Here is a 24,203-nt window from a genome sequence, read left to right as displayed (position 1 = left end):
CTTATTTCCATTTTGGGGTTTTTGTTTTTTTCTTTTTTTTGTGGAGGTGCTGGGGATTGAACCCAGGGCCTTGTGCATGCTAGGCAAGCACTCTACCAACCGAGCTATATCCCCAAGCCCCTCCATTTTTATTCTCAATATATCTATTTTTTATATATATATATATATATATATATATATATATATATATATATATATGTTAGAGCATTGGGGTTCTATTATAGTCATGTATTTGTAGCCTTCTTAGGAAGAGAAAATTCTAGAATATAAGTGTAAACATGTTTTTTAAGCCTTTGATCACCGCTGCATTAGGAGAACTTTCTAGGAGAAATACGGTGAAACTGAGCTTCTGAAAATTATTTTGTGAAATTGAGTTTAGATCAATGAAACAGCTAAATTCAGGCCAACAGTGTTTTATATTCATAAGAATGATAAAATGCTGCATTATTGTGTTTACACATGAGAATTAACCTGGGTAAATGGGTTTTAGTGCCTGCTCTAGATAATTATGAATTTAATAGTTTGACCCCTGAGGAATTGAGCTTTTCTCCGCTGATTGCTGTAGCAGTTTCCTGAGACGCTGGGATTTTTCACAGACCGTAAGCATCCATGTCCCCACCTGGGGCTAGCATTTAATTGGATCCTGTTGTGGCTGCACTCATGCACTTACTATTAAAATGATGCTCTTATTACCACATTTTGCCCACAGCTCTTGGCAAACCAAATCAAATAACAGTGACCGAGTTTGAAAAATTACCACCGCCAGAGTTGAACAAGCATGTTGATGTAAACTACAAATAATGACCAATTTATTTATAGAATGTCATGAATTAAAAATCCCGGATATTTTTTCCTACTAGAATTAAAGGAAATTTCATGAGTCATAAAAATCTCTCTAAGGTACACAGTTCTTCCGTCTTTCATTTGCTCACTCAATTACATTTTCACTTAATAGATATTACTTAGCATGCAATTCATGTTAAGCACAGGGGACAGAGGGTAGGAGAGGTGTAGGTGTCTTTTCATTTGAGTTTTGTCTTCTAAGGAAAATAAGGTTTGATTTTAGGTCCTTTGGAGCAAGCAGGGAGGGCTAAGGTGGAGTGTAGGGTGCAGGGTGTTCAGCAGAGGCCTCTGCTGGGGGTGCCGTCCAAGCGCCCACAGGGAGACAGCACGAGCCCCTGGAACTGTGGCTGGTCAGTCCGTGGCTCGTCCAGCCTCCTGGGAGCAGTGGGAAGCCTCCAGGGTTTAAGTAGAGGAGTGATGGTTTCAAATTCCAGTGGTCATAGAGCTGGTTGAAAGCACCCCAGATCTGAAGCTCCCCCATGCCCACGTGGGGTAATATTATTTTTGTATACTGAAGCATGTTTCACATTTGTTTGTAGTCCTTTAAGTGAACACAGAATTCTGAACACCAACATTATTTTGGTTATTTAGCAGACGCCCTTGGATGTGGTAATAGTAAAGCGACGTGTCTGTGCACATATCTGTGTGTGGACAGAGCCCAGTGTCAGCATTAAACGTTTATCTCCACAGGCTGCTGGCTCTTTCACCCCTCCTGGCACATGTGTGTTTATAAAAGAATGTTTGAAAGTGAGAATAAAATCCTGACCAAAGAAGGTGTTCTCCACTTTCTGGAGCTGTATGAATCTGAGTGTCTTCCATTTTCACCAGACTTTTCTGAGGTAACACACCTTCTCCCTCCTCTCTGCCTTGCCAGGAGAGGGACACGCACTTGTCGTGTCACCATGGTCTCAGGAAAGCGCTTGGGACTCCATCAGTGACCTCCAGTTACAGAGTGCACACAGCAAACCCTGTTTCTCTGAACGTCCCTACCCTGCTTGGGAACAGCTGTGTCGTCTGTTGACACATTGACTGGGGGCTGCCTGCAATGTGGCCCTTGTGAGAAAGTAGTCCTCTGCCATCGTTCTTCAGACTCCACTGGTCCAGAGTGTGAGAGTTGATGTTGACGCTTTTGCGCGACAGTGTCCCCAGCTGTGTTGCTGCCCTGTTTTATACAGAGCTGGCCTCCTGGCTTCACTCCTTAGAGTCTGTCCTCGGACTATTAGGAGCCACACAGTGGAGCATGGCATAATCCCTGTGACTCAAGATCCTGCCTTGGGGCACGTAAGCCCCTTTGATTGACAGGTGGCCTGAGTCATTTCTTCCGATCACCTGGGTGTGTGCTCTGTTGTTGGACATGCATCCTTTTTCTGTGTCTCCTTCCCCATTCACATGAGCTTGCTTTTTTTTTTTTTACTAGTGTCAAGTAGGATTTGGGGATGTGAATCTCCCCACTGAGCATGGGGCTCAGTCCTCCCTGAGTGTCTCTGTTTTTCTTGTTACTGTCTTTGTTTCCCAGGTGTCTCTTCTTTCTGACCCACAGTGTGAACTCTCTAGTGTGCTGTAGGATTTTATCGGGTGGGAAAATTCTGTCCTTATTTTGTCATTCTGGTAGAATTAGGGTACCCCCGGGACCCTCTGAGTTCACTAATGCATGAGAGTCCCTTTGCTGACCACAGTTCTTCTGCCTCCCCGTGGGCCCCAAGGGGGGGGTGTCACCTTCCACACATGCAGTTACAACTTCACTGCCTACCTCTCTCTCTTTTTCAGTTTATTATTGGACCATTAATGGATGCCCTTTCAGAGAGCTCTCTCTATGGCAGGTAAGCATTCTGTCACCTAGAAGTAATGCATAACGATGTATTGACATATAAGTTTGACATTATGAAGCATGACCAGATTGTTTAACCTGTTTGATGTGTAACCTGTGTTGCCTTATGGAAAATCAGCATTTTTCTCCTAAATCTTGTAGTACTGTATTTGTGATTCTTCTAGCCTTCTATTATTTACATCACATGTTCCTTCTTGCTTGTTCCTTTTACCGTGAACTCTTCCATTCCTGGGCTTTTGAGAGCCATATTTTATATAGCTCACTCTCTTTCCCTGCTCCTGCTTTCTGCCGCTCTGAAAATTGTGGTGACTTTGGCCAATTAACACTTTGAACCTTGGTTTTTTTTTTTTTTCTTTTAACTTTTTCTTTTCCCATAAGTTTCATGCCAGTAGAAAAGTTCTGGGAATTATATTATCTTCATCCTTGTTCTCCAGATGTTAATGTTCCACCACGTTTGCTCAATTGTTAACCCCTTCCTGTGTGCGTGTGTGTGTGTGTGTGTGTGTGTAGCTTTTTCTTTGTCTGTTTGCTGACCAGAGTTAGCCATCTAGATTTGTTTCATTAGCTGTCCATCCATTCATCCACCCATCCGTTCATCCAACTGTCCATCCATCCATTCATCCATCTACCTATCCATCTATCTATCTGCCCATTCATCCACCTGTCTATACATCCATTCATCTGCCCATCCATCATTCATCCATTCATCCATCCACCTGTCCATCCATCTGCCCATTCATCCATTCATCCATCTGTCATCTGTTCACCCATCCATCCATTTATCCTCCTGTCCATTCATCCATTTGCCAATCCATCCATTCATCTACCTGTTTATCTATCTATCTATCCATCCACCTGTCCATCCATCTATCTGTCCATCCTAAGAACCATGGATTCATCCCAGTATATCCAATTTCAGTCCAGTACTGGAGGGTCACTTCTGACCTTTTTCCTTTCCATGTTTGACAGTGACTGTCACATTTCATAAGATGTCCACTTATTTGCCACTTCTACCTTTTGAGAAAGTTAGCTGTGAGTAGTATTGGTCAGGGTTGTGCCTTGGCCTTGTTTTTTGAAGAATTATCTGTTCTCCTAAATTATATCTTAAAATGCCCTGCTTTTGAATTGTGTTGTCTTTCTAATGTCAACTAAATTTAAAGCTCAAGTGTTCTGTTCAGTATGCTGCTACACAGAAAATCCCCATGCCAGTTTCTTTTAAAAGTCTCTGGTGTCAGTGCCATGTTATGCTGATTCTCAATGTCTGTGTATAAGTATTAAGGGAGCATGGCAGTGTTTGATGTGCTGGAGAGCTTCAGTCTTTGCCCGAGTCTTTGCTGTGGGTCATGCTCTGAGCTGAGTGCAGCTGAGGAGCAGGAAGGTCAGTGAGGGAGTCTCAGTGCTGCCAGGAGTGGACACAGCTCTTCCCAGCGCTGCAGGGTCCAGTTAGCAGACAGTGCTCCTGGCTGAAGCACGGAGCCACTCTAGCAGACGTCATTTATTACTGAAGTCTGTCTTTGCTATGAATGTTCTTTTATTTCAGGCCTAAAAATTATAGTCATTGAATTCTATGTTGGAAGCAATAAAATAAGAGTTTACATTTGCCATTTTAGGCTGCTGCTTTTCAAGGGGCTGTTTAGCTAGATGCATAGGGACCAAGTGGAGGCTGTCGTGGCGGGTCCTGCCTCCCCAGCGGGGTGTGACATCTGCCCACCTTCCCACGAGCCCTGTCGTTTCTGTAACCAGAAACAGCCTCAGAATTTTGCTGAAGAATACAGGGCAGGTTCAGAAAAAGCAGGTTTTCTTTAGTGTAGAAAGACTAGTTTGTGTAGAAAGACTCTGGGGCCGAAGTCTGTGTAGACTGGATTGCATATACTCACTTGTAAGTGGATTTAAATATGTTTTTTTCTCCCTTCTTTGTCTGTAGGTCCCCAGGCCAGCTGGTAGGAAGTGGTTCTCCATTGGGATTAAAGTTACAGAAGTTTTTAGTCACTTATGTTTCTCTTCTTCCAGAAGAAATAAAGAGTATGTGTCAGAAAGAGGTTTTTCAACTTTCAAACACTTTACCTGTTTCTTGATGTTATCAGCTTGTTGGTGTGAGCACTGCCATGTTACCTGTCATTGGTGCTCTCTAGGACGAGCCACGGGTCACGGTCACCCAGGATCTGTCTAAGCCAGCAGGTGCTCTGCCTTGGCAGATATGGCACTGGGGTGCTGGGATGATCAGCCTTTGAGAGATGGGGGTGCTGTGCTTGGTGGTCTTCTGTGACCTTCCACTCTTCAGTTCAAGATTAGTGAACTGTATGGAACAAAGACAGGCCCTGGTTGTAAGGAACACTTATGAACAGAATATCCATTGTGGCCGTTGTCCTGCAGTAGACACTGGCTTAGAAAGATAAGAAAGAATACATGTGTTTTACAGGAGACCTGTGTCCTAGAAGCCACCCTCCACTCAGATTGGAGGTTTGCTCTTCTTTCCAAGGAAGTGAGCGGTAGCAGGCGCAGGTACCGTGGGCGTCCCTGATGGAGCAGCCGGATGCTGTGCTTTCAGGTCCTTCCTTCAGTCCTGCTCCGTGAGCTAGAAGGTGACCCAGGCTGTGGGATCCTTATTTGTCCTTTGTAGTTAATCTGCAAGCCAGGTGACCAGATGACCAATGATATTCTCAGTTCAAAACTCAGGAGAAAGGGAAACACGGTCTGTTTCGGTCATTATTAGAAGTTTACAGAAAGTCAGTGGTTTCGCTTGCTTTTTAAAAACAGATGGAGAATTCAGTTTGGAGCCCTGCTTTAGTTGTAGTGTCTGGCCTCCAGCCACCCGCATGGGCCACACCCCAGTGCCACCAGGGGGGGTCAGGGTGCCTGGCATTCATGGCTCAGCTGGGCTTGGTAAGTCCATGGGATGAGCATGAGGCACCTCACTGTCTCCTGGCGTCGTGAGTGAGGGTTGGCCATACCCTGAGGTTTCATGAACTTGGTCAGTGTGCCCACAAGAGAGTTGAAATCTTTGGTCATGGTTCTTGGTGATTTTTTTTTTTTTTTTGCAGTCACAGTTTCTGTGAATATATCTAGTTTTGTGTTGGTTACTTTAGAAGATATGAAATACATATAACCCCTGTGGGCAATTCCGAGCTTTCTTAAAGTCCTTCTGCAGTGCTGATCTGAGAAAATGATGACTGTCACTAACTGCATGGCCCTAGGGCCTTGGCTGACCCCCCTCAGTCCAGAGGAGAAGGAAGGAAAGCACCATCCCTGAGTCTTGGGAGAGAAGTGTCGGAGTCCAGGGAAGCAGAACAGGTCCACGAGGAAGGTGTACTGTTGAGGCCAGGGTCAAGCCGGCCTCCTGCTCCTGCCAGCTGAAGCCTTACTGCTAGTTTTTTCAAAAAGTATACCTGCATGGCGACCCACATCTCCACGGCGCCATGGGTCTCATCTTCCTAGATAGGAAGGAAACGGAAAGAATGCGGAATCTTTCTTTTTTTTTTTTTTAAGCAACAACAGCTTCATTGAAATTCTCAGTGGCCCTTTCACAGGCTTGGTCCTGTGTTGTTAGTTAACCAACAAGTGTGGTTGGTTGTCCTCACACTTGTACGACCGCCATCCTGATTCCAGAGTGTTCCATCAGCCCCAAAGCAACCTCCATGCCGGTAGCAGCCCTCCCTCTCTCCCTCCCACAGCTCCCGGCAGCCGCCAGCCACTCTGCTGCTGTAGCTGGACCCGTGCGGCAAAGTGTCCCCTCTCCCTGAGCCATGTTTCCGAGTTTCATGCAGGTGTTACCCTTCCTGCCTGTGGCTGGCTCATGCCGCCATGTGGGCAGTGCCCATCTTGTCCATCCCTTAGTTTGCTGGCAGTCACTCGTGTGGTTTGTGCCTGTTATTCTTGGTTCTCTTGGACGTGTTCCTGGAAGTGGAGTTGTGGAGTCACAGGGTGCGTCGATGGTGTCTTGGGGAAGCCCACTCTATGTGGGTGGCTGCTCTGTTGGCACGCCCGCCCATGATGTGCACAGGTCCAGACTCCATGCCCCCCGGGTGCCCTCCAGGTCTCTGGAGCCCGCCATCTTGCTGTCCCCACAGGTGTGGAGTCACCCTTGGGGTGGCATTGCGTTTCCCTCGTACCTTAGGGCACTGAGCGTCTTCCTGGTGCTCTTTGGCAAAGACGCCCTTTCCCCCTTCTTCCAGGTGGCTTTCTGCTCAGGTTCCTTCAGAAGATGACAAGCAGGCACTGGTGTGCGGTTCCTGTGCTCTTTCTGTCCAGGGCTCTGGCGAGTGTCCCACGGTGCAAGGCCCTGGGCGTGGAAGGGCTGTTGGCCCTCAGGTACAGGACTGTTCGTTTGCCTTTTCTGTCCGTGTTTTTCTCTGTCCTCTAGTCTAAAGCATGTGGCTCAGTCAATGATTTCACTCTATGTAGTTGAGCTCACTTTGTTTCATGAATTACTAATTTTAAACGGGTACAAGATACGTGTTCTTGGACTTTGACCATTTTAAGGCCAGCAAGATTTTTTTTTTATTGGTAAGTATGAAACTAAAGATAAAATATCAATGGATAATATTGATTAGAGTGTGTTTCAAAAAATGTAAAATTCATACTTTAAAAGCGTCTTTATTTTTAGTCTTATTTTTAGAAGAGATTTGTTTCATACTGAAATTGAACTCTTAATGGGAAAAAAAACAGCTCTGAGGTTCTGTTGACCTTGACTTTCCTCATTAGCAGTTGTAAAATTATATCAGTAGTCACTGATGGTCAGCATTATCTTTGGAGTGTGGGAAGGGCTGCCCTGTGTCTAGGTGGCGGGTGTGGAAGGGTCCTCTTTGTTTGGTGGCAGGGACGTTCTTCGGTGCACCATGGTCACACACCAGGTCCTGCTGCGGGGTGCGGCACAGTGCTATTTACTTCAGGCGGCCCTGCGTTTGGTGGACGTGGTAAGTGACCCTCCATATTCCCTTTGTGGGTCTGTTTCAGGGCGTGGTTGTGGACAGGAGTAGCAGCCTGGCCCAGCATCTTCAGCAGGGTGTGGCTCCGCAGGCCCTGGGAACTTTGGTGAATTTACCCTGTCCTGGGGATGGGAGGCCTGTGTGCAGAGTGATTAACTGGAGATGCTCTACCTTAACCAGGTCACGTGGTGATCACCCATTCACTAACAAATACTAAACAGTACTCTTCAAACTCCTGCCTAGGAGCAAGTGTCCCTTGGCGATGTCTCTGCGCTCCTCGTGTCTCTGAGACAGGAGGAGTCCTTAGGACGAGGAACTGTGCTGTGGGCAGAGGTAAGACCGCACTTGAGCGCTTCAATGCTTTATAAACTCACTTTCTAACTGAATTTGCTTCTGACTATTCATGTAGGATGCCAGGATCATGCCAGGATCAACCTGTGGCCTGCCAGCAGGGACTCTGTGGCTCTGTGTGTGGTCCTCTAGTGGAGCTGGGGCTGCAGGGGAGCTGGGAGGGTCCCTGACCAGGTGCCATGAGGATTGGGCCACATCAGTCCCCACAGCGTGAGCAGCAGGGACAACTCTCAGTTCTCTCAGGTAGTGGCCTCTGCCTGACGTTGGGGTCATTGGTAATTCTCCTGACTCTGGGTCCTAGTGTTAGACTCCCTCCTCCCCTGCATGGCCCAGACTACTGGGAAGCTGCCCTTCGAGAGGACAAGTCCTCGACCTTCCTGGCCTGGAAGCCCTGCTGCCGCTCTGACCACCTCTGTTTTCAGGGGACTCTGCAGGGCTCGGCTGCTGCCACCGCCTCTTTTTTTTTTTTAATGGGACTTAATTCACACTATTAATTTACTGATTTTAGCTCTTATTTATTATATACTTGCTTGAGTTCTACCTTTTTTAAGGGTAGGAGCCATACATTTAAAACATGTCTGTTCAGTGCCTAAGAGACCACTGAGGAGGAGTGATTTCCTTTTGAGGGCCGTTATGACCATCATTTATGGAAAGGAGTGAGGGACCTGCCTGGATGGTGTGACAGGAGGTGTGACAGGAGGTGTGACACACCTGCCTCGGGTGCAGGAGGATGAGTTGATCCCAGCGTGTGGCAGAGGAATGAAGGAGGGCTTTAAACACTAAGAATTTACTCTTTTAATTGTGATGCAACTAATTATATGGAATTAGAAAAAATATAGAACCATATAAATAAAACAAAACCACCTGTAATGTTTGTTGTCAAACTGAATCCATATATTTTGGTTTGTTCCTTAATTTTATTTCCCATGAACATATGTACTCTTTCTTGCTTTTTGTTTAAGTGTTTTTTGTTTTTTGTTACCAGAGGTTAAACTCAAGGGTACTCAACCATTGAGTCACATTCTCAGCACTTTTTTGTATTTATTTAGAGACAGGGTCTCACTGAATTGCTTAGTGCCTCGCTTTTGCTAAGGCCAGCTTTGAACTCATGATCCTCCTGCCTCAGCCTCCCGAGCCACTGGGATTGCAGGTGTGTGCCACTGTGCCTGGCTAATCGTGTATTTTTAAAAAGATGTATTAATATATTGTTACATAAAATATTCCTACAGTAATTAAGATTGTACCATTTTGAATTTTATTTTTTGTTTTCATGTGTCTGAGTATTTTGGCATGTTGCTAATAATCTTGTGATATTTAAAAATTCAGTTGATGAAATATTTTGGTTTTTAATCAGCTCTCCATTGGACTGGCTGCAGTTTTTGCTCTCATAAACACACTGAGTGTGGCACTTTCCCACAGGCTTTGACTTATTTACACCTCTCTAGAGGGTGGGTTCGCAGGATTGGCACTGCTGGGTCTCAGCATCTTAAGATTCTTGCAGGACAGAGGGGAGCCTGGGGGTCTGGAGGTGCGTGTTCACGTTACCACACAGCCCGCAGGCCTGCACGCCTCCCCCTGGGAGCTCTCACCTCTGGTAGATGAGCATGGTACTTGCCGTTGTCATTTGTCTCTCTCTGATACCTCATGTTTTCGACACTGTCATGCTTCTTATTTTTCATATAGCCTCTGTGAATTGTCTGTTTCCATCCTTCCTGCATTTTCTTTTAGGGGTTTTAGTGTTGTTTTTTTTTTCTATTTGAATAAATGCTTTTTTTTTTTTTATATTGAGGGTATTGATAAGTTATATATCTTGCAAATAACTTTTCTTAGTTTGTTTTTATACACTCAGCTTCGCCTGCCTGACTAGGTAATGAATCTCCATGGTTTGAAGACTGAAATCACTGGCCAGGAGCATCTTGCTGGTCTTGCTCTTCTGCCCTGCCTATCCCTAAAGAAGTGGTAGCCTCTGATGCAAACTCTGCGTGCCACCCTTCAGACTTTAACTAAAAGCGCCTTCATGAGTTTTGGTCAGCATGCAGAGGCCTTTCTCACGCTGTGCATGTATAGTGTCCCCTGGGTCCTTGTGCTCTCTTCTTTTAGCCGCCCCCCCCCCCCCCCCCATTGCTGGGCTCCTGTGTTGACCAGTCTTTGCTTTTACAGAGAAGGCTGCCTGGGTGATCTTGTTGTTCACTTCTGCACATCTGCCTGTAGGACAGGTTCTTAGGAGTGGGATTGCTGGTAAGGGAAGTGCATATGTGGTTCTGGGGGTACGGCCATGTGTCCCCCATGAATGTGTGTTAGTTTTTTTAACCACAGATAGAGTGGCTGAAGATAGCATGTGTTTGTTCTTACTCACTGCTGGGGCTTAGTCAATTTCATGGGCTGAAACCAAGGTTCTCAGGGAGAACCGTCTCCTCACCCCAGCTTCTAGAGCTGCAGCCCTTCCCCTCCCAGCCCAGCAGCCCAGCACCTTCAGATTTCTGGCGTTCATGAGAGCCAGGGGGTCCTCAGGTAATGCAGGGCTCCTTCCTGGAATCCTCCACTGAGTGATGGCCTGAGACCCTTTTCCCAGAAGGTGACATTCACGGTTTCCAGGGATAAGGGTACTGCTGTGCCATCCACTGCAGACTGCTTGGATTTTGCTTTGGACACTTGAACTTTCTCCAGGCTAGTGGGAGAGAAAGGTCATCTCGGTGTGATTTTGTATCTGTTGAGGTTGGACACTTCTTCATCTTGTTTTAATTATTAAATTTTTTTTTTAAGTAGGAAAATTTTAAAACCCTTAAAGAGTCTAACAGCTTTCATGTATCTGTCACCATACAGTGCCATCACTACTATGGCCAGTTTTCTTCACCTAGGACCTCCCTTTTCTTTCTTCCTCTTAATTATTCTGAGTCTAATCCTATCAGATTCTATTTCCTCTATAAGTATTTTGGCCTGTGTTGCTAAAAGATAAGGCCTAAGAATAGCCCCTCACACCTAAAAAACTTGAGTGAGGGGCAGTGGTTTATTTCAAATACCCAGTAAACGAGTCTCCTGTCCTTAGGTCCAATAGTTGAAGTTTCTCTTCAGGTGTCCCCATAGGCCTCGCCCTGCAGTTGGCGGGTCTGGTTTGCACACTGTGGGCTCTAGTCCACCTGAGTTCATCTTGCCATCTGTGTGAGCCTGAGGTGGGAGTGGGAAAGCGCATGTGTGGCTTTGAACTTGTGATCCTCCTGCCTCAGCCTCTGACCCCCTGGGATAACAGGCCTTTCTGTTTTATGTTTTTTGTTTGTTTTTGTTTTAATTAAGGATCCAGGTCTTTATTTGCTCCACTTAATTTTGGGTTCTGTAATTCATTCACATCTGCTTCCGTCCTCCTCCTCCTCTCACTTTCCTGTAGCTGGCTTTGCTGATCTCCTGATGCCTTGAATTCATTTACTGAGGACTATTTACCACCCTCCTCTGTACATGAGGCACTCTGCCAGGCAGCAATAGAAACATGGTGGCTGTCCTTGGATGCTTATAGTTTGGTGGCTTGTGGTTAAACCCAAATTTTATTCTATTTTTTTTTTTGTTTTGTTTAATAATGAAAGTACTTATATACTCAATCAGTACATGTTTATGTATTGAATTGTCTATGTGGCTATAACAAAATACCTGAGACTGTGTACTTTACAGAGGTCTTTAGGCCCACAGTGCTGGTGGCTGGAGGGTCCAGACAGCATGGTTCTGACATTCTGAAGAGGCCCCTCTGTCTGTTAGAACATGGTAGAGGAATGGAAAGGGAGCTGGCCCAGGCAGAAGGGCCATATCTGTGCAATGGCTTTGCTGTATGACTGCCTGCTGTCATGAGAACCCACTCCATGAGATTGGCACCAATGAAGCCTTGCTGATTGGTCATCTTCCATTGAGTCCTACTCTTAGAGTTCCTACCCTCTCAGGGCTGCCCCGGTGGGGTCCTCCCTTGCTTCTGTCACAGGAACCCTTGTTGCACATTCAGGCCACACCCGCAGCCTGGCCTGAGTGTCTCTGGCCGTACCCTTGACTTTGTTATGTATTATTATTATTATGTCAACAATCTAGTTATTTTGCCTCTTTACATGTAATTTTGGATGACCTTAACAGATGCAAAAAAATTTTTTAGATGATTTTAAAAGGGAGATTGATTACATAATATTTTCATTTTTTGTACCAGGAGTTGACTCAGGGGCTCTTAAACACTGAGCCACATCCCCAGCTCTTTTTTATTTTTTATTTTTAAAGATAGGGTCTCACTGTGTTGCTTAGGGCCTTGCTGAGTTGTTGAGGCTGGCTTTGAACTTGTGATCCTCCTGCCTCAGCCTGTGACCCTCTGGGATAACAGGCGTGTGCCACCACGTCAGGCTACTTCCTTCATATTTGAACTCATTTATTGAAGTGTACATGAAGAAAGACACTGTAAAAACATATTTAAGTTCGCATTTAAATTCATATTGATTAATGTTCAAATTCACAGTTACATCTGATCAGAGATTAATTGTGAAATCCTGTGACTTTTATTTTTGCCGGACTTCTAAGAATTGTAATGGAGTAGGGCTGCAATGGCATTTCTCTTTTAAATCAGTATTTTTTAATATGTATACATGGTAGAATAAGCTTGTGAGAAGGGTAGGAAACTTTAGGTACAACTTTTATTTCATCAACTCTTACATTCTTTCAAAAGTAAAAGTTCTTATTTTCTTATAGGAAGCTGGAATGAGTCTTAATTTTTGATTGTGATTTGTTTTATATAATGTGCTATTTTGTATAAAGACATTGTTTAAGAATGCTTTCTTGGAAGGTATATTTTGTGGGGGACAATTCGTTGTTAGTGGTACAGACACTGTTGTGCCAGGTGGTCAGCCGAGTCTCACGCTGAGCCACCAGCTGTATGCACAGTGCATGTAGACTGTACGCAGTCCTGCGCTGTCCCCTGAGAGTGTCACGGGGCTGTTGTACTGAGGACTTAACGTTCAGTTTATTGTGGAAGAAAGAAGCTGGCTTAGGGACACCAGCAAGGCTGTGTTCAGGTAGGGTTTTGAAACAAGCCATCCATTCCGTGTCCCCTCCCAGCTCTGCGACTGGCTGCGTGGGAACGAGCGGTACTTCAGGCAGCCCTCTGCCAGTGGCTCCCAGGGCCTACAGGAGGCATCCTTGACCACATATGTGAAGAACCTCATCCAGGAGTATGTGAGATCCCCTGCCTGGGAAGGTGAGTCTGAGGGCTGTGTGTGGACCGAGCCAGATGCTTTCCAAGAGTGCTTCACTGGCCTCTCAGATTCTGATTTGCTGAACTTAAATTTCAGTCAGATCAAGTGAGTCGCAGAAGTTCTGCCCCCCGTTTGCACTTCAGCTGTTCTGAGACTTGTGATGTCACACTATTTCAGATTTCCAGAAGCTGCTGAGTCACCACAGTAGGAATTGGACACAAAGACACTTTAGTTTTCATTAATAATTTCTATTTCTCACATATGGTAATTTTCCCCCATATTTTTTGTGGCTGTGTTGTAGCTGAACATAGCGGTGGGATCTGTCATCACACAGTGTGACAACGTGATGTGGCTAGTTCCCTCCCCAGTGTTCCTTCCCTTCCTCCCTCCCTCCTCCCCCTCTCCTACACTGGTCTCCCTTCCATTTTGATGACCCTTCCCCCCTTTTCCTTTTCCTCTCTGGCTTCTGCACATGAGAGAAAACATGTGACCCTTGATGGTTGGAGTTGACTCATTTCACTTAGCACGGTGGTCTCAAGTCTGTCCATTTTCCTGCAGGTGACATGATTTCATTCTTCTTTATGGCTGAATAAAATTCTGGTGTGTATACCACATGTTTTTCATCCATTGCAGGATCCCTAGGCTGGTCCTGCAGTTTGACTACTAAGTGGATTAATTTATTCTACAGCACTGATCCTGGGAGCTAGATGTATAGATGTGTTTTGGAATTTGTGTAATGGAAAATACGTGGATACAGATTGATGTTTCTTGTTTTCAGAATTTCCCTTTAGCATGCACTGATTACAAGAAACAGTTTTAGAGAAAACTTTTTTTGAAAGGATGGTATTGTTAATTTTTTCTTTTTATCACATACTTAGTGAAGGCCAGGATCTGGTCTGTGTGTTTGCATGCTGGGGATCAAGCCCAGGCTTCGCAGGTGCCTGGCAGGCCCTCTGCCACAGAGCTGCATCCCCAGCCACTGAAGAGCAGTTTTATAAAGACCCCTTCTTTGGGGATAGTATGAGAGAAGGAGTCTTGGCAGGCTCATTAATTAGAATTCTTTTTATATTTCTAATGCTTCCCCTTCATTAATGTCATTAGTGATAATTTGGTAAAATTGCATCTTTGAATTTAACTGTGTCTTAAATTTCCTTTGTTTCAAACCAACTCATTCATTTGCTGATTTTTCTAATCTGATCATGGAATAGGTCTTAAATGATCAGATAATTATCCTTTCAGCATGCATGAGTTTATCTTTCTTGGAACATTTCTCTCTGTTGTGCTTTTCCTTGAGAAAAGAGGTGGGTGGAGGCCTGCAGCCTGGCCTTCGGGCCTCTGCTCTGCCTCCCCTCTGCCTCCTCTGGCTTCTCCTGTCCTCTTTCACAGTGTCTCTGGGGAAATATTTTCAAATGCTAATTTCTATCTTAAGCATTTTCCCTCATTCTTGTGTGGGTTGCCTTCAGAGGCTTCCTGGAGGACAGACTCCTCTGCTGGGCTCCTGGGTGTCCTGATCCCACCTGTTCCTGTGGGGCCATGGGGGTGTGCTGGGCGTGCTGTGTCCTGGAACCGGCAGGCCCTCCCCTTGCAGAGCCCTGGCTGCTCTCCTTGTCTGGAGGTCTTGTTTCCCACCGAGCTGGTCCTTCTCAGCTGTCCAGTCAGCTCCTCTTCAGGGAGCCTGCTCCTGCTGCCCTCCAGGGCAGTGCTCTGCTGCGGCACCTGCTCCTCTTCTCGGGGCTCTGGTTCTGTGTCCTTCGTAGTGTGTGATTGCTGCTTTCCTCTCGTGCTGCCTGTAGGTTCCCAGGTATGGGGACCATGGTGTGGTCAGTGTGCGGCATGCAGCACACGTGCAGCTTGGTTTTGTTTTCACGAGCACGTGATACTGACCCTTGGGGGCCATGGCTGTTGCTCTACTATAAACATGAGAAGGCACTGTCACTTAGCTGTTTTGCCTCTGAAGCAGCATCTCTGAAGGGTTTTGTTAATGTCTTGCAAACCTTGACTTCTGTCCCTCAGCAGGAGAAGGCAGCCTCGTGCCTGATGGGCTGGAGGCCCGGCTGACGGCTACAATGGTCTTGCTGGCAGTGGATGTGGAAGCAAAGAAGGCCCAAAACAGGTAATGGACCTGGTGACAAGAACACCCATCAGATGTCTGACGCATGTTCAGGCTCTTCAGTGCCTCCTGTAGAGCTGGTCCCAGAGTGTCCCAGGACTGGGCCACGATATTGGTAACACACCGAAGTGTTTAAAATTAACAGCCAGTACATAGGAAAGGGGACTTACTGGTGCTTTTAGGTTTCTAAGTTAAACACTAAATTAAATTTAACATTTTAATGTTTAATTAGAGAAGGTAAAAACCCCTGGTTTTCTACCAGCATTAGAGGATTGGGCTGTGGGAGGCCAGCGTAAGATTGGGGGGAGGCATTACTGGATCTGACTCCTTTGTAAAATACATAATTTTAAAAAAATGATCATAAGGATAAAGCCACGTCAATTTTTTTGTACTTTTTAAACACATCTGCTCTTCTTGACTAGTTTGTGTCTTGCTTCTCTGTGTCATGGAAGCAGGCCCTCAGGATGACTTATACCTAAGTTGGTACAGGTTCCCCAGGGCCTGGGGGTGGTAGCCGTGGACCTGCCCTGTGCTTTCTGCTCTAGAGAATCACTATACTTGAGAAAGTAGAGACTGAGAGATTCACTGTGGGTACTGGGTGCTTGGTCATCCGTAGGGTGACCTTGTGTGTGACTCGGCCAACCAACCCCCAGAGTACAGATGGGAAATAACCCCTGTGCTTTGGAGGTGGTTGACTTGGGCATGTTTTTTCACGTGTAGTGGAAAGCAGAGGACACAGAATGTGTTGGGGCTGTTCTTGGATCCCCTGCTGGGAGCCCTGGTGAAGTTCAGTACGAACGCCTACATGCCGGTGCCGAAGACCGACCGGTGTCTGCAGCTGCTGCTGACGTTGTTGCACACATGCATGTTGAGAGGCTCCGGCGCCCAGGAGGGTGAGGACTGTGTCCTGCTCAGTGGGCGCTGCATTCAGGAGAAGGAGAGCATCTCCTGGGGGGTGTGGGCATCAGGGAGCTGGGGCTCCAGTGAGTGACAGGTACTGGTCACGCTGCGTGTTTAAGTGTTTCATTTGCTTTTTAAAAAAATGTATGCTTTTGCTCATTAATTTCCAGACCACTGAAAATGGTCACTCTGTCACATCTGGTTAGCAGGGTCCGTTTCCAGTTGCCACCAAGCCAGATGTTGTGGGAAGCAGGAGGCTGAGGCGTGAATGAGGGGGTGATCCTGTACTTGCTTTGCTTCCAATGGTGTAGGAAACACATGGTGTGGGTGAAGGCACCGAGCACACTGCTCTGCTCCAGCTAAGATGTATGGGCGAGCGGAGACCATGTGGCCTTCAGAGATGAGAGTTTTGATGTGTGAACCTCAGCTTTCAACCTTTTCTGACCAATTGCATTTGTAATTTTAGAAACTTGCTATTTAAAAATTCATTGGTATTAAGTTAGTGATATTGATATGATTAGATTTGAATGCATGTTTATGAAATAGAGTCTAGTATCAAAATTTTGGTATCCTCTCTAATAGGAGCAAAACCAGCTCTGTGAACAGTCACTTGTCAGATTTTTGGCTCCTTCAGAGAATTGGTTTGGATCCTTTCAACATGTCCTGACAGTGACTGTCCTTGGGTTTTCAGTGCTGGGTGGGGTCACGTGCCTTTGAAAAGTCCTGGCAATGCTCGATACAAGTGAGCGTGTGGGGTCATGTGTCCTGGATGCACAGTGACGGCCCAGCCTGGGCCCCGGGCTCGCCCTGGGCGAGCTGGCCTGCTGCTCCTCAGGCCCCCTCCGCGACCCTGCTTTGGCTTTTCCTTTTTGCCTGCATGCAGTTTGGAAAAGGTTTTTCCCACATATGCTTGGTGCTCTTTAATGACACTGATGTTCTTTTAAAACCACTTTATGGAGGTGTGATTGAGATGTTAAAAAGCTGTACAATTTCATGGGCTTGGGGTGTGTCGCACCCAGGGAGCCACCCCACTTAGGCCACAGAAGTACCCGGCACCCCCAGGTTTCCTCTGCCCTGCCATTGTCTGTGACGGGAGCACTGTGCAGTGCTGACCCTGCACACGGCAGGTGTGGGACACAGCCAGGGGACTCCGGAGCCATTTCAGGCTCAGAACTGTGGCTTGAAGCCAGAGCCCAGGCTGGGGCGTCTTGTTTCATGGCTTGTCTCTTGCTCTGCGGGCTTCTCGCTCTCTTCCCCCTCATCACTTTGCACTGAGCATGTTGGTGCTGCTGGTGTCGTGGGGACTCATCACCGAGGCCCAAGGAAGGAGCCTTTTCCCGCTGTTCTTGCTGTACCTTTGCAGTTTGGGGTCTCCTGTCTGAGCCTGCGGGCGTCTTGGTTGGTTTCTTCAGGGTGAGGAGGGGGCATTCTCATGAGTTTCCTTCTCCGGCAGGAGGCGCTCAGGCTTTATCACATTTGGGAAGTTTTGTGTTTTTTTTTTTTTTTAAGTCAAATACTTTTTTAGCACCACACCTCACCAGTGTGGAAGACAGAACTCTCCCAGCGGGCCTCGTGGCAGTGTCCTTAGAGACTGGCCCCCTGGGCACGCCTGGGTTTGACTCTGCCGCTTCCTTTTCCCCATCTGAGGCTTTATAGAAACGGCGTCTTTGGATTCGAATTCACGTGGTAGATTTTCTTCTGACTTCTATTTAGATCATTGTATTTGAAGCGGATTTCTTACAGACGGCATGTGGTAAGGGCCTGATTTTTTAATCTATCCTGATAGTCTCTCTTTTAATTGATGTAAATCATTTGCATTTCTTTATATTTTTCATTTTTTTTTCTCCTTCATTGCCCAGATTGGCCCCTGGCTCCTGGGCCCATGTGGTACTCTCACCTCAGCCTCCTGAGGAGCAGGGATTCTGGGCTCATGCCACTGGGCAGGGCTGCCCATTTGCTTTTGATCTAATCATTTTTGTGTCAGGATTTAGGTCCGTCACTTTATTTTTTGTATTCTGTTTATTTCCCTTCTGTTTTTAAATTTTTTTTCTTTCCTTTCTTATAGCTTCTTTTGGTCAATTTGAATATTACGATGTTTTGTATTCCATTTCAGTTTGTCCTACTATTGTGTTTGTGCTAAATGTTCAGCTATTTTAGTGCTTGCTGTAGAATTACAATGTACATACTTTCTGTAGTCTACTTAGAATTAATATTTAATCACTTGAAGTGAATATAGGAATTTCCCACCTTATTTAGGCTCCTTCCCACTCCCATCCCCTTTACAGTTGCCTCCTATTTACGTTTGTGCAGAGCTGTTTCAGACGATGTTATCTTTGCTTTCAGTCATCAGCCATTTTAAAGAACTCGAGAAAAGAAGCTGCCATTCACTGGTGCTTGCAGGTTTCCTTTGCTCTCCTTCCATTCTTGATGTTCAGGTGTCCCTGTGGCATTGAAGCCCTTTTGTTTGAAAAGCTTCCTGTAGTATTTCTTTTGGAACACTTTGTTGGCAATGAATAATACTAGTTTTCCTTCATCTGAGGATCTCTCTGTTTCACCTCCTAAAGGATACTTTTGCTGGGTATAACTTTGAAGGTTTGACAGATCTTACCTTTCAGCAGATTAAACTGTCAAGCTGCTGGCCTCTGGCCCCTAGGGTGGTTCAGAATCTCCCCTCCTATGTTATTTCTCTCTGCTTCCAGTATTACTGCTTCATCCCCAGTTTTTAGCATGTGGTTAGGTGTCTGGGCAGGAGTCCTTTAAGGAGGGGTGGTTATCCTTTTGAAATTCCTGACCTCCTTCAGTCTGTAGATTTATATCCTTTATCACATTTGGGAAGTTTTATTTGTTTGTTTGTTTGTTTGTGTTTAAGTCAAATACTTTTTCAGCACCACACTATTCCTCTTGTCCTTCTGGGTCCCTGATGGCATAAGTGATAGATCTTTGTTATTACCCCATGGGCATCTGAGAGTCTATCTTTTTTTGTTTTTAGATATTTTTCTGTCTGTTTCTCAGATTGTATATTTTTAGTGACTTATTTTTAAGTTCATTGACTCCTGTCTCTTCTTTTATTTCAGTTATTATACTTCCTAGTCTTCAAGATTTCTGTATCTCTTTGATTTATCTGCTGAGACTTTCTGTTTCACTTGTTTAAAGAGTGTTCTGTTTGCTTGAAGAAGCATTTTTATAAGAGCTGCTTTAATAGTTTCGTATGGCCTGTAGATTGTCCTTCCTGTGAGCTGAGACTCTGTGGTTTCCTGGGAAAGTTCTCCATTTTACCCTTGCTGTTTTGACTGTCATGGTCTGGGACCATGGGTCTCATTTGAGTCCTGCTGCAAATGCTGCTTTTGCTCAGCAGCCATTTGATCCAGGAAGATCCTGGCCTCATGTTGTTACCCAGCTCTTGTGGGTGCTGATTCTACCCCTCAAAGTGCTCTCTGGAGCTGCCCCTCACCTGTCTCATCCTGTGGCCCTGCTGGGGCTGGGCTGTGAGGTGTCCGTTGGTCGGTGCTGGAGTCTGTGGTGTGCGGTGCAGCGCCTGCTGCGGGTGAGCAGGAGCACAGAGCTTAGTGGCCACTTCCCGGGCTCCTCCTCTCTGCAGCCTCCCGAACACTGGCTCTCCACTTCCTGGGTCTCTCTGTTCATCCTCTGACTAGCTCACTGCGGCCCTTGCTGCACTGCTTTCCTGCTGCTCCTGGGTCTGTTGCAATCATAGATGAGCAGAAGGAGGTTTCAGGGGGCTCCCTGACCATTAGGGTCACTTCTTTCTGGATTGTGTGCTGCCCTGAGGATGTGTGAGCATTTTCCCTAGGCCCACAGCTGCATTCAGTGTTCTGGGGCGTGTCCCTGGCCATTCTGCCGAGGGCTGTCCCTCTTTGGTGATGGTTTGGGTATAGATGTCCCTGGGGCAGGAGTGACCACAGGAAAACACTGTCAGTTAAGGTTACCCCAGGTTGTACTGATGTTCTGTTCCAAGACGCTTGCTTCTGTCATTGTAGCCAGATGCTTTTCCCTACAGATGAGGTGTCCATACTTCTGCAGAGCCTCCTCATGTCCGCCTCAGAGAGTGTGTCCGAGTTCATTCTCAGGAGACTCACCATGGACGAGCTCCGCACCGTGAGTAACCTGCCTGTACTTCCTTTCATGTTCCCATTGGCAGTCATTGTACTAACCCGAGGAGAAAAATTGCCTTCACATGATAGTTTCTGAAGAAGCAGCAGAAACGGACTTTGGAGCTTCCTTGTCCCCCTTCCATTGGTGTCATGGTCTGTGACCTGGCCACTTATGTAGCTCCTCTGAGCCTCAGTTTCCTCACCTGACAAATGGAGACAGTACACCTATCTACTTCCCAGGGCTTCAGGGAAGTCGTTTTAGGTGGTGCGTAGTGGTTGAGGTACTCCACATTCGGTGCACATCTGGTTTGGCAGGTTTTGTTGGGACCAGGGCGTTGGTTATTTTTTTAGCTCTGTTGGTTGTTCTGAGCCACAGGGAGGCTTAGGAACGGTGGGTTTGGACTCACGCTGCTCTGTGATCGCTGTGTCTTTGCTCTCCCTGTATTCCAAAGAGTGGGTTCTTTCCAGGACATCTAAAAATAGTAGAGTTTTTTCCCTTTCAGGAATAGTCTGAAAAATAACCGATTTTATAGAAACATCCATTCATTTTTGTTGTTGTTTGACACCTGTTGGGACAAATGTTGAAGTAAATTAAAGCTTAGGTTGCCAAGAAAGTGAGAAAATGTACTTACTTAAAGGACTTTTATTTCAGAGTCCAGTTAATCACTTTCCATTGTGAACAAGTGTGAAAAAGTAGACAAACAGGTTTGGTAGGTAGGCCCAAGGGTTTGTGGCACAGAGCTGGGGGTGGTGTTTACCCACAGCTGTAATTTACGCCCACGTCTGCATTTCCAAAGGGTGTTTAATGAGGCAGCAATAGTATTATAAGTTTTGCACTAATATGATTTTACTATCCTCAGTATTATTATTACCATTTTAGGATTTTTAATTTTTTTTTTGGACAAGAGCCTTTTATTTTTATTATAAATATTTATTTTTTAGTTTTAGGTGGACACAATATCTTTGTTTTATATTTATGTGGTGCTGAGGATCAAACCCAGTGCCTCATGCATGCTAGGTGAGCACTCTCCCTCTGAGACACAACCCCAGCCCCATATTTTTACCTTCTTATTATTGGAAATTTTCAAACATACACAGAAGACCTGTCATGCACCCTTTACATAACCTAAATGTTTTTGTTTGGATTGCAAGCTAAAAATAACTTGAGAAAGGGAAGGCTTAATGTTATTTTCTTTTACTCACAAAGATTTTTAAAAAGTCAACTCTCTTTATGATAGTGCTGAAGTCTTTTGAGAATTTACTCTTTAATAAACCAGGTGTTACCTTACCAGTGAAGTGGGAGCTCAGAGCTCAGTGGATGCCCTGCTGTCTCCTGTCCCCATCCCCATGGCTCGGCCCTGCACTGCCTGGTGTCACAACAGTTCTTGGGTGTCTCATGACCGAATGAGGTCACGAGGTGGCCTCCTAACAGGGCTACTATGGAAGGGTGACCATCTGCGATGGTACACGTAGCCCTGCGTGGAGGAGGACAGGGCTGGCAGACGGGGCAGCTGTGCAACTGCCTGCTGGATATGCCCACCTGTGCCCGGGACCCAGGCTGCTCCTGACCTCCCTCGCCCACAGCACTGGGCAGCCCCCAATCACTCCTGTGCTATTGGCAGGGTGTTGTGCTGCCGGTCTTTTCTGGATTTTCAGCCCCCCCTCCCTGCCCCTCGCTGCCCAGGCCCTCTCAGTCCCACACCTTCCACCCCCGTGAGCTCTGTGTGGACTTCACCCTGTTCTGATCTGGCTTTTATCTCAGTAGGACAGACATGATGAGATTGTCTGACTGCCCTGTCCTGACCCTAGCCAATAGGTCCCTGTCTGTTGACGTGATCCTTGGCATGTGGGCTGTTTCTGGCCACCTCTAGACTGTTGCCCATCCTTACTGACGGTGAATCCTGCTCCCGATTCCCCTGAGCCCCTGGTTCCCTTTCTTGGTGGAATGTCCATCCTCTGCTGTGTGGACTTTGGAGCTGGTGCTCTCCAGAGCTGGGCACTGCCCCTCTTCTCGTCCCAAGTTGCAGCTGCACAGGAGGCCCTGTCTCCAGCCTGCACTGCCCTCTGCCCCCCACATTGGGCAGCTCAAGTAGAGGTTCTCTGGTGTGCCTGTCGAGAGCCAAAGCCCCTGTCATTCCTCCTTGGGAGCTTCTCCAGGCCCCTTCCCAGAGGAAGCACCGGACCCTGCCACTGTTGCGCCAGCACCCATTCCACTCCTCGTCCTTTATTCTGCAGCACATGTGACAACTGTTTCCTCCGTGGAACTGCTTCCCGGGACCCAGCAAAGCGCCAGACAGTTGCTCAGTGGAAACAGATTAGATTGACGGGTGTTTCTGTGCTGTGGAGGCTTCCTGTGGTGCACAGAGTCTGTTGGGTTGAAATAATGACTAAGGCCACCACTTTCTCTCATTTCATTGTTTTAAAACCCTGTGATGGACAGGTGTTGCTGTCTACCTGTAGCTAAGGACGCTGGGCCTGAGGAGGTGAGGTAGCTGGCCCCAGGGTGCAGAGCTGGTGTGTGAGCCTCGTGTTCTTACCTTGAACACAGCACGGCATTCCCGTGCACATAGCTTGGCAGGACATCGTCTCGTTTGGGTGTGGGGACAGATGATGCCCTTGCTGGTGAAGTGGGCTGACAATCGCGTGCAGTCGGTGTGCGCAGGGCCTGGGAGGCTACAGGGAGACCCGCCTGTCCTGCTTGTGTGTCCACACTGCTGCAAGCCAGCCTGTGCCCACATGTGTTTTAACACTTGTCCTAGGTTTCAGATCTCGACCGTTGCCACTTGTACCTGATGGTCTTAACTGAGCTCATACATCTCCAGCTGAAGTTGGGGTGGAAAGCGGGTGCCCCTATCTGCAGAGTTATTTCTCCTTTGAAGAACGCATGCATTCGGCACCTTCAGGAGACCGATAGTGGACAGGTAATCTCTTAGACTAAAGTTTTGTCGACAAGGCACACTGGGAATGCATGTTCTTTTGTTATGCAGTATTTTGAAGTCACAGAAAATATTTGCTGAGACTTAGTTGTTAAAATAGTGCCTGCAGGTGACAGTACTATGGAAGCCAAGCCCTTGTCCCAGAGCAGTGGAGTGCTGGCCCTGGCAAGCAGCCAGCATGGACTGAGACCACACAGAGCCCACCATTGCTGGCATGGGTCTCAGGTGCTGCAATCCAGGGCCGAGGGAGGCCAGAGCACACTGGCCTGTCCCCTGCAGCAGCCCATCCAGGCCCTGCAGATGCCGCTCCACACAGTGCTCCAGCTCCCAACCCTGGAGCCTCCAGGATCCTCTGACCTCAGCCTCCCACCTTCTGTAGGCACCCACCCCTTGGTTAGAGGTTTCAGGCTCCTGAACTCACTGCTAGGTCACCATCTTGACTTTCTCTGTGTAAAGCAGCCAGGCCATCTTAGTCCCTACCTCATGTTCATGCCTGTGGAGCCCCAGGTGTTCTGCATGAAATAATCCAGTTGTGTGACACTTTACAGAGCCCTGTAGAGTAGATCCCATCATTGTCCCCAATTCACAGGTGGGGAAACCCGGGCGTGACCTGTCCTCACTGGTGCTGCTGATAGTGCAGGCCTTGGCACTGTGGTCCCGGGCCCGGCTCTTGTCTGCTGTGCCCGTGGCTGACCAAGGGAAGGACTTGCGATCTGGACTCTTTTTAAAAAAAAAAAAATCATGCATCAGTGTATAGCAAAAGAAGACTTCGCCCTGGGAGTGGGTGCAGACGCAAGTGGGCAGGAAGGGGTTGTGGGGCACCAGCCCTGGTGTGTGCTGCTGCCACTCGAGGTCACCGTCTTCCTCCTCTGGAGCGCTGCCTTTTCACTGCCTGTCAGGAGCAGTGGTGCCGCTGGGTGGTGGGTGTTGGTTTCCTTTTGTTTCCCCATGTCCAGCTGCTGGGGGGCAGGGGTTTGGGAGCCTGGCAGCA

At 46.9% G+C, this 24,203-nt stretch overlaps 1 protein-coding gene and 1 non-coding gene across 6 annotated transcripts in view; one reads left to right on the top strand and one right to left on the bottom strand.

Annotated features, from left to right (window-relative positions):
• Nucleotides 1–24,203, top strand: part of Tarbp1 (tRNA guanosine 2 -O-methyltransferase TARBP1) — a 49,449-nt gene that overhangs the window by 6,484 nt on the left and 18,762 nt on the right. For 4 of the 5 annotated variants that reach the window (XM_071619829.1, XM_027947980.2, XM_071619831.1 and 1 more), the window contains 11 exons: nt 1,534–1,682; nt 2,611–2,663; nt 4,596–4,693; nt 6,844–6,979; nt 7,488–7,584; nt 7,840–7,929; nt 13,021–13,159; nt 15,171–15,270; nt 15,988–16,160; nt 20,183–20,280; nt 23,036–23,197. In XM_071619829.1, the coding sequence (XP_071475930.1) occupies nt 1,534–1,682; nt 2,611–2,663; nt 4,596–4,693; nt 6,844–6,979; nt 7,488–7,584; nt 7,840–7,929; nt 13,021–13,159; nt 15,171–15,270; nt 15,988–16,160; nt 20,183–20,280; nt 23,036–23,197 (1,295 nt within the window). The remainder of the gene's footprint in view (nt 1–1,533; nt 1,683–2,610; nt 2,664–4,595; nt 4,694–6,843; nt 6,980–7,487; nt 7,585–7,839; nt 7,930–13,020; nt 13,160–15,170; nt 15,271–15,987; nt 16,161–20,182; nt 20,281–23,035; nt 23,198–24,203) is intronic. The other variant, XM_027947981.2, reaches the window with a different exon arrangement.
• Trnaa-agc (transfer RNA alanine (anticodon AGC)) lies at nt 42–114 on the bottom strand. Its single transcript has one exon. It is a non-coding gene; the product is annotated as a tRNA-Ala (tRNA).

Source organism: Marmota flaviventris, chromosome 12, assembly GCF_047511675.1.
Source record: "Marmota flaviventris isolate mMarFla1 chromosome 12, mMarFla1.hap1, whole genome shotgun sequence".
Lineage (NCBI taxonomy): Eukaryota > Metazoa > Chordata > Mammalia > Rodentia > Sciuridae > Marmota > Marmota flaviventris.
Note: the sequence above shows the minus strand (reverse complement) of the source record. Positions and strands in the feature narration are given on the sequence as shown.